Here is a 9,657-nt window from a genome sequence, read left to right as displayed (position 1 = left end):
ACAAACTGATGCTCGGAAATAGCACGTTCGATGTGAACAGTAATGACGATATCATCGTTAACGGGGTAAAGTATCGAGGAACTCGCGGTCTTTACGAATTGATATTCAATAGAATACCCGACGAGAGGCTGTACACCGAGGACGATAAGAAAGCTTACAAAAGAATTCTCATTATCACGCATGCGCACCGGCGGGGGAATCAGATAATGGGGAACAAAGGCTACAAGTATAAAAAGATTATAGGACCAATGTTTTCGAGGTCGCAAAGCGGAAGGGGAATGAAAGTTCCAACTCGTATGCGTGTGACCAACAATCCGATCGATTACGTGCATTGGGACGATCCGAACGAGCTCGTCGATCGTCTGAAATTGTTAACGTCTTCGACGAGTGCCGGCCATTCCGGTCACAACAACGAAGTAATGTCGATAATCGAAGAACTTCGCGAAGCCGGTATAATTATAAATTAACGCGTAGGCGCGCTCGTCGAATCAGTGGCGAGTGAAATGTCCGCTGCATGGTTACGGCTCGTACGGGAAAAATGTCTATCGACAAATTTGGCATGACGTTTCGCGAAGCGAACAAACGCGACGCGACGAACGTTCATTCGATTTTCTATCCGACGTTTAAAAGTTTCGTGCGCGACAACGCTATATGTTTGAACAACGATGTTGGCGGGGATGGCGTTAAATCGTACGATGCGAAAGGTGGGCGGATCGGACGCGTTGCGGAGCCCCGTGCGAACGACCACGCGACTACCAAATCGTACGTCGACCTCGTTTCGAAACGGGACAACGAAGAAATCGCGTCCTCGCTTAAGAAATATGTAATGAGTCATACGATCTATGACAATGGACATGCAGGAGCATTTAATGCTGAAAAGAAAAGCATTCAGAACGTTGGCCCGCCGCTAAATCTGAACGACGCCGCCAACAAATCGTACGTCAACTCACGCATCCTAAAAACCATGCTGGCGGTTCAGAAGGACGCCATATACATAGTGAAAAGATGGAACAAACGTATTGGGAATTATGATAACTACTTCGATGCCAAGCGTTGTCGCATATGCTACTTGAGTGAACCCCTAAACAATGAGGATGCGACTAGCAAAGTATACGTGGATACGCTCAACGCGAGCCTAAAGTCCGAGATCCTTGGAAAAATGGTGGAAGAGCTGAAAACCGTTGAAGAGACAACAAAGTCTGAAATACAGACTGAGATACACGATAGCGTTCAACGCGATATCGAAAAACTGTCGGAAGAGCTGAAAACCGCTGAAGAAACGTTAAAGTCTGAAATACAGACTAAGATACATGGCGTTCGACACGATGTTAACTCGAATATGAGATTATACGATTCCAGCATCGATGAGATCAACGCGAAAATCGATAATTTGGATGCGTTGCAAACGCAAATGAGGGAAACCTTGAAGCAGAAAATAAAAGACGAGGTGAACGACATGGTCGAGGATCGACTGACAAATTTCGGAATAAGCTTACAGGAGAGAATTAAAAAATTAATCCGCGAACACACCGATCAGCTTTGAGAGAGTACCGTACCTGTACCTGTACCTGTACCTGTACCTGTACCTGTACCTGTATCTGTGCTATCCGTATTATCGATACGATAGCATTCGTTGCTAAAATGACATCAATCGTACCAACCTTGAAAATCTGTTTCTAAAAAACGGTGGAATGGTACCGCTGTACCAACCTTGAAAATATATCTATTTTTAAAAATGATGTCATCTTCTCCCCACCACAACTTTTTAAAATTATGATTTCCGCATATAAAAATCCCGCTTCGCGAGAATCGTGTCATTGCGTGCGCGTTCACGGTCTTTGAAAAGGAGCTACTCTCAATCGTTCGAACAGTAACAGTCATCATGGTGAATCCGAAAGCGGCGGGGACAACGGATCGAATTTTTGATCGCGAGAAAGACGATCCTATCGCGGCGACACCGACGCACGAGGATAACAGTGGCGGTGGCGGCGAGCGTAAAGCCATTCAGTTCGACCGAAACTTTGGGGACATCATAAATTCGCTCAGTCGACGCATCCTGAACAGAGAAGACTCGTACTTCGACGCCGAGTCTCGACCCATAGAAAATCTGAAAGCTCCTGCCAAGAGAAACGATGCTGCGACGAAGGGCTATGCGGACGATCTCGTCGACAAGAAAGCGATAACACGTACCGGCGGTATCGATGAATTTTTCGATGCGAAGCATCTGCGTATCGGAAATACCGGAACACCGATCGCCGTCAACGACTCGGCGACGAAACTGTACGTCGACGCGTGCATCGATTTGGTGAAAACCGCGCTCGCGAACGAATTCCGCCAGAACGCCAAGGACGAGATCGATCGTATTCGTAAAAATCTAGCTCTCGATATCGGGAAACGCATCCTCAATGAGTTGAAGGATATCGAGAAACGTGTGAAACAGCATGAAGAGAAGCTGAACAAGCTCGAGGAGGAAGAAGAAGACAAAATGGAGATATCTTTTAATTATCACACGTACTGTCGCGATAAATTCATCGAAATCGAGGACAATTTGGTAGAAATGATGAAACGCGATCGGAGATCGGATCGCGACAAAATAAGTGCCATAGGGACTCTTGCCGATAAACTCAGCGAAAGACTTTCGATCGTGGAACACGAAATCCATGAAAACTGGGAAAGAAAATTCCTAAACGCGAAGAATCTGCTGCTCGGTAAAATCGATGACGTGAGGGAAACGGTGAATGCCAACAAGTTGGATCGAGGAAGGTTGTCGCTTCTCGAAGAAACCGTGCGGGATATACGCGAAAAACAATCCGATTTAGTCGACGACTATGAGCAAAGAAGACGTGGTGAAGGAGCTGCACGCTCCGGCGAGACGATTCTTCCCCCGTAGACGGGTGATCGTGCGAGGATTCGACGATCTTTGGCAAGCCGATATCGTCGAAGTTCAACAATATGCGCGAGACAACCGGGGACATCGATACATTCTCACGATAATCGATGTATTCAGCAAATATGCGTGGGCGGTTCCTTTGAAGAGCAAAAACGCGAGCGACGTGTGCAAAGCTTTTGCGGCGGCGTTAAAGAGGGATGGCAGGGTGCCGAACAACTTGCAGACCGATATGGGAAAAGAGTTCTACAACGCAACGTTTCAAGAATATCTGAAGAAAGGTAACATCAAGCATTATTCGACGTACAGCACCATGAAGGCTTCCGTCGTGGAACGTTTCAATCGCACGCTGAAGAACCGCATGTGGAAATTCTTCTCGTTGAGCGGAAAATATCGTTGGATCGATACGCTTCCCACGCTGATCGATGACTACAACAATCGAAAACATCGCACCATCCGTATGCGACCCGCGGACGTAAACCGCAAAAATGCCAAGCATCTTTTATCCACCGTGTACAGCAACGTGAAGATCGCTGGTCCTGCCAAGTTCAAGGTTGGCGATCGCGTACGCGTCAGCAAGTTCAAAACGGTATTCGACAAGGGATACACACCGAACTGGTCAACGGAAATATTTAAGATTGCCGCGGTGAAACGAACGAATCCCGTAGCGTACCTCTTGGCCGACTCGAAGGACAACCCGATCGCCGGCGGATTTTACGAGCACGAGATACGCGCTGTCAAATATCCTGACATATACTTGGTGGAAAAAATATTACGTAGAAAAGGAAATAAAATATACGTTAAATGGTTAGGGCTGGACGCGTCGCATAACTCATGGATATCGAAAACCGCTATACTTTAATCGTATTTCCACTCTTATTTTATGTAAGGATACAACTTTCAAAATAAATTCTAAAATACGCATAAACGTTACGTCAAATTTTATTAATATCCAATCCCACATTTCTAATTCAACGTTTTTTTTCTTTATCCCGACCATGCGATATGCTTATCGCGCATCCTGAACCGCATTTTTTGCGAGAGAGGAGGGAGACGTCGTTTCATCTCTCACGCATTCTTATAAATTAACCTCGATAGTTTCACGGCAAGTTACATCGCGAACGCGTCGTGTAAGAAGCACATCTAGAGTCTTTTGTTCTCAGCGGTTTTTGTCGCATCCTTCTAACGCACGGTAAGTGTAGTAACCTTTTAGAATTAGTATTTAGATGAATCGTATCATTGGTACGAATGGATTTACTTGCGTATTTAGATGAATCATATCACGCACATCATTGACATGGATGTATTTACCGTGGACAAAAATTTCGTCTGCAAAGAACTATCCATCATTGACGTTCACGACGGATCATTCAAATTCGCTGAATTTCGTTTAGACAGAAAATTGTATAATTTATCCAGCGTCGACAAACGGTCGGCACGGTTCGTCAGCGATTCGGTGCATGGAATCCCATTCAAAGATTTCGGTTTTGAAGCTTACCGGCAAAAAGATATACCTGACATTGTTAAAAATTTTGTTCGTGGCTACGCGGATCCGGTGGTAGCGTACAAAGGTGGATATTACGAGAAAAATTTTCTTAAAAATTTGAATATATCATCGATAAATTTGGAAACTTTTGGTTGTCCAAAGTATGATAACCTGATTCGCGATCCCGTGTATCAAATTGACCACGACGACGCGTCCTGTCGGCTTCATCGTTGGAAAAACGCTACCGGAAAAACCTATCATTGCTGCCTAAACGAAGTTCGAACATTTCGCGCATGGGTGATCAATTATAAGAAACAGGTATCGTGTAGAATACTCTTATAAGCACTTCTTCGCAACGTGGTTCTTACGTAAACTCTTTTTCTTTCCAGCAACATGATTCAAGAAATATGTAAAGAAAAAATTGATTCTCCCGACTACCGCCTCGAACGCGACAGACTAAAAAGTTTTCAAAACTGGCAGTTTTCTCACATCGTCAAACCCGAAGATCTCGCGGCCGCAGGATTCTACTGCTGGAACGAAGCGGACCGCGTAGAATGTTTCGAATGCGGCATAGAACTGTATCTATGGGAACAGGATGACGATCCCATGACGGAGCATCGCACCTGGTCGAGATTCTGTCGACACGTTTGCGGACTAGATTGCGGCAACGTTCCGATAGGGGCCGATCCCACTGCGATGGCAAACCCATCGCCCCCTCGCGGCGTAGACGTATGCGGTCAAGGGCGGATCCAGCTTTGGCGCCAGGGGGGGGTCACATAGTCGTGGTCAAGTCAAGAACTTATAATTTAATTTTGATAACAATAGATACAAGTAAAAAGTAGGTATTTTATTAATGTACGTAAGTACTGTACTTAAAAATATTTATTCTTTATTGTACACTTGAAAAACTTAACACATAATAACTTGTACATATACACGTACATATTGCCATCTTCTCTTGAAGACATTCAGAGAAGCACTATCACGCACGGAATGAGGCAGCCTATTTATATTCCATAACCGTGGTGAATGATTTGTCATAACAGCTAGAGGTATGTCGAGGGGTATGACGCAAAACTCCGCAAAAGTGAAGAGGTGGTACGACAAGGGTTTCCAACAAACAAAATAGAAACAGACAAAATACATATATTTAAATAACAAAATCAATTTTTCTTTTACGTCTTCTCCCGAAACGCGTTATTACGTCATTTACGTCAATGGGTACGTTTTTATGAATGTGGAGAAGTGCCAGTCCGGTTAGGCGATCTTCAACCATTGAAGATCTTAGCCACGATTTAATTCTGCGCAACGTAGAGAAAGACCTTTCTGCTGTCGCTACACTGACAGGTAGTGTAGCCATAATACATAAAAATTTTCTTATATTAGGATACATATCGATGTCACAATTTAAAATAAGATCAGAAATCGACTGCGGTATGTCCTGGCTCCGCTGCCACGCCTGCCACTTCACCATCCACAGCCGATATTCATTTACAATGACAGAAAATGGAGTGTTATCTAGTAATAATGTATAGTCGGTAGCTAGTTGTTTCACAGTTTCAATGTCTTCATTACTACATTCGCTTTTTGGCATGAAAACGCTTAGCTGAAACAAATTAAGTACATCAGGAGACAGGCGGTCCTGGAGATCACTTATTATTGAATCTAGAAGAGGGATGTATATAGCTCTGCGGAAATACTCTTCAGCAGATTGAGCAGGTTGGTTATTGGCCCTATGTATTTGTTTTGATACTATTCTGGGGCATTTAATTTCTACATCTAGCTGCTCAGCTACTTCTTTAGCCTCTTCAAAAAGCTGTCGGTAGATTACGTCCACATTTTCTCTTTTATTTTGTAAAACACTTAAAGTATCATTAATAGCGTCCGTAGCTTTTTTTAAATCAATTGAGTTCGATTGCAGTATTCTGCTTAAAGATACAGTAGTACCTGAAAAATAAAAAGTAAGTGACTGTGACTGTAGTGCATAAACTAAGAATTTATAACTTAATATAAACGGTATGTACTCGTAGCATAAAATATTAACAAAACAACAACATAATTTTAAAGTAGGTTTAGTATACTCGTATAAGTTCATTTGCCAAACAATAAGAAATAAAATAATTTAGGGAAGTACCCACCTAATACATCACTTAAACAGATGGAGGATATAATAAAGTCAGAACTGCGCAATGTTTGCAGCAAGCAATGCGCATCATTGGCAGTTTTATTGTCTTGCCAAGCAGAAATCTTCTCCAAAGCGCTACAAATTTTGACTAAGTTGTCTCCTTGAAATTGAAGATGCCCATCATGCCTCTCTACCCAACGTGTCTCACAAATACCTTGCATGGCAGCTCCGAGTTCTATTTTAAAAATTTCATGCCTCTTAGCGGATGCATTGGCAAATGCCACAACTTTTCTCATTGTGCCAGATGTATTGCGACAGGAAACTACTTTGGATGATCTTGCCAATGAGTTATTGAGCACATGGTTGTTGCACGGGCAACGTTTAGCATGAATGGCTATTTTCATCAATTCTTGCACTGCACCTTTTGTATCTGATGCCATAACCGAGCAGCTGTCAGTTCCAATACCCACACACCAAGATAAATCTAAGTTAAATTTGGTACACAGATTTTCAACGATTTTCGCCAAAGCTACACCTGTCAATCGAGGCTCTATGTCACCTGAATTGTTGTCTTCACGTCTAAGAACATCGTAGGTATCACAAAAAGTCACAAAATGTTCCTTAATAACGCCATCATGCAAATATCGGAATGATAGGCTCAGCTGTGAGATATGTGATATATCTGTTGTTTCATCGAACAAAATTGAAAAATATTTAGCTTCCCGCACATTCTGTAAAATGTTTTCCTGGATGATTTCTGCGCAAACATCTATCAACTCATTTTGTACAGTCTTGCTGATGTACGTGGCGTTGGATTTTGAAGATTCTAAATGTTGCTGCAATGCAATATCGCCAGAATCAATACGGAATTTTAAAAGGGCTCTAAAATTCCCTTCATCGGCTACTACGCTGTCATAGTTCAGCAATTTACCATCGTCGCGATGGCCACGTAACGATATATTTTGATGGCCACAAAATATTATAGTTTTTACGATTGGTCGCAAACGTTCTCTATTTTCATTTATTTGTTTCAGTCTTTGACTATTTACTTGGTTCATTATGTTAATTTCCGGTTTATGAAAACTCAATAAAAAGTTCTTCCCTGCTTGGACAGCTAATTCGTGGTATTTGTTTCGCTGGTGTGTTAGCAGAAGACCATTTTCACCTAGCAAATTACCGAAAGCTTTTAATGGTTCTTTTACGAGTCGACATAAAGGTGTTTTTGTCTGTACACCACCTCCAGGAGCTACGACAAACAAAGCACAGTACTTGCAGTAAAGACCCTGGTCTTTATGCGACAAAACAAGCCAGTGAAACTTGTCAAGGTGAGACTTCTGAGCATATTTTTTTGTTTGTTTTCCTTTTTTATTAACAACACAATGCGGAAAAGTATAATTAGGGGGAGGCTGCCAATGCTTTTCAAGCAACATAGCTTTAGTTGAATCATTTATATTTTCCCCTATATAACAAGCAATATCTGAAGCAAACTTTGGTTGAGAAAGTGAAGTCTTTATCTGATCAGAATCAGAAGTCGATGTACATATTGTAGGCTGAATATCGTTAGTAACAGGAGAGCATGTTTTTTCTTCATCTATGGTTAATGTAGGCAATGTAGCTGTAGAAGCAGAAGCATCGGCAATACAATTATTTTCATCTGTAGTTGTTGTAGGTGAATTTTTCGAGTAAGCAATCTCAAGCCTTGGTTTCTTTGGGAAAAATGAATCTATTTTTTTTAATGAATGTTTCAATCCACCACTACCATCTCCTTTTCCCTTAGAATCACCCTGCAAGCAAATCCATGCAAATTTCACACCCCACAACAGACAACAGACTGTTGCAAATACATATTAAATATATATTCGCTATAGTACAGGCTGGTGGCGCAGGCGCATTACCTCACAAACAAAGCAAAACCATGCAAATTTCACACCCCACATCAGACAACAAACTTTTGTAAACATATGAGTTATAAGTACATAAAAACATAATAATATAGGTAGTTTTACAGAAACTGATTACTTACCATTTCTTGAAATTAATGAATTTGCAGCTACAATTTTTAAGAATACTTATAAAGGTGTAGGAATAACTAAAAATTAACCGAACACGTCTTTCGCTTTCAGCCACGCTATAAAGACTGACTGTCGCCCGTTGACCGTCGCGGGTCGCCGGCACAGGGCCACCTTCTTTTGTTTATTACAAACTCCGATCGTCTTTTTATCTCACCGGTCCGCCGGCCGTGGTGCGGTCCTAGGCGACCGGGTTTCATATTTTTTTTTTTTTTTTTTTATGTAATTACATAAAATCTGTATGGTGACAAAATATATAAATAAAATCATTATGTTCAATTAGTGGTCCACCAAAGTCCTGGAACCAGCTCAGGGGGTGGTCATGACCCCCATGACCACCCCCCTGGATCCGCCGTTGTATGCGGTCATCGCTAAGCCCTACTCGTCGAAGGTAAAAATAAATCAAATAATTATGTACGTGCGCGCGTTACAAATAATTATATACGTGTGTTACAGGGACACGATCGAAGATTGGAATGCATGGTTTATTACAAAATCGTTCTACGATACAGTTGGAATACAGTTGGAATATATAGCATAATACGATAAACAGCAATCTGAAAAAACATTTTTAGTTTTTAATCTTACACGCATGTAAAACTTTATATTTGAATAAATTTAATTCGTCAAAAACTTACCATTCGAATAATCTCCTTATCGCTACAATAAACTCCTCGTCCCAGTCTTCTGCTTCGCTCATCCATTTCTTGATGGCGCGACGCCAAGAACGGACAATGATCATCCTATCCATGCCCGTCTGTGAAAAAAATATTTTTTTTTTTCACTTACGCGAAACAAACGATGCACTTCGATACAAAACGATGCACTCACCAATCCCGCCGCTGCCTCCTCCAACGGCTGACCGTCCTCGATCATCGCACACCGACGTTTTGAAATTGATACCAACATTCTCGATACTACTTTCGCTGCTTGAAAAACACAACTGGAAATGCGTGTAGCTGTGAACCACCTTCTATTTAAACACGTCTCTCGAGCGATAAAATGTATCGCGCAAATGCAATTAACAAAAGGATGTGGTTCCCTAATGGAATAAAAAACAGCGCGATAATGAAAAACCGTTGGAGCTATC

At 41.9% G+C, this 9,657-nt stretch overlaps 1 protein-coding gene across 1 annotated transcript; it reads right to left on the bottom strand.

The window, feature by feature from the left end:
• Positions 1 to 5,121: 5,121 nt before the first annotated feature.
• On the bottom strand, positions 5,122 to 9,443 carry LOC143363507 (52 kDa repressor of the inhibitor of the protein kinase-like). The gene is made up of 5 exons (XM_076804078.1): positions 9,399 to 9,443; positions 9,206 to 9,324; positions 8,568 to 8,587; positions 6,512 to 8,329; positions 5,122 to 6,320 (listed from the first exon to the last, which is right to left on the bottom strand). The coding sequence occupies exons 1-5, from the start codon at positions 9,441 to 9,443 to the stop codon at positions 5,524 to 5,526; spliced, it is 2,799 nt and encodes a 932-aa protein (XP_076660193.1). The 3' UTR covers positions 5,122 to 5,523.
• Positions 9,444 to 9,657: the final 214 nt, after the last annotated feature.

This window comes from Halictus rubicundus, unplaced genomic scaffold (genome assembly GCF_050948215.1).
Source record: "Halictus rubicundus isolate RS-2024b unplaced genomic scaffold, iyHalRubi1_principal scaffold0052, whole genome shotgun sequence".
NCBI classification, from domain to species: Eukaryota; Metazoa; Arthropoda; class Insecta; order Hymenoptera; family Halictidae; genus Halictus; species Halictus rubicundus.
The sequence above is the reverse complement of the archived record's forward strand: the minus strand, read 5'-3'. Positions and strand labels throughout refer to the sequence as shown.

What these genes read in the sequence shown, in the direction of transcription:
- LOC143363507 (XM_076804078.1), bottom strand. Translation starts at nt 9,443, where the DNA reads ATGATCGAGGACGGTCAGCCGTTGGAGGAGGCAGCGGCGGGATTG. An exon ending in ATAAGGAGATTATTCGAATG is followed by an intron (nt 8,588 to 9,205) that starts GTAAGTTTTTGA and finishes GTTAATTTTTAG; the next exon opens with TTATTCCTACACCTTTATAA. An exon ending in CTGTTTAAGTGATGTATTAG is followed by an intron (nt 6,321 to 6,511) that starts GTGGGTACTTCC and finishes TTTATTTTTCAG; the next exon opens with GTACTACTGTATCTTTAAGC.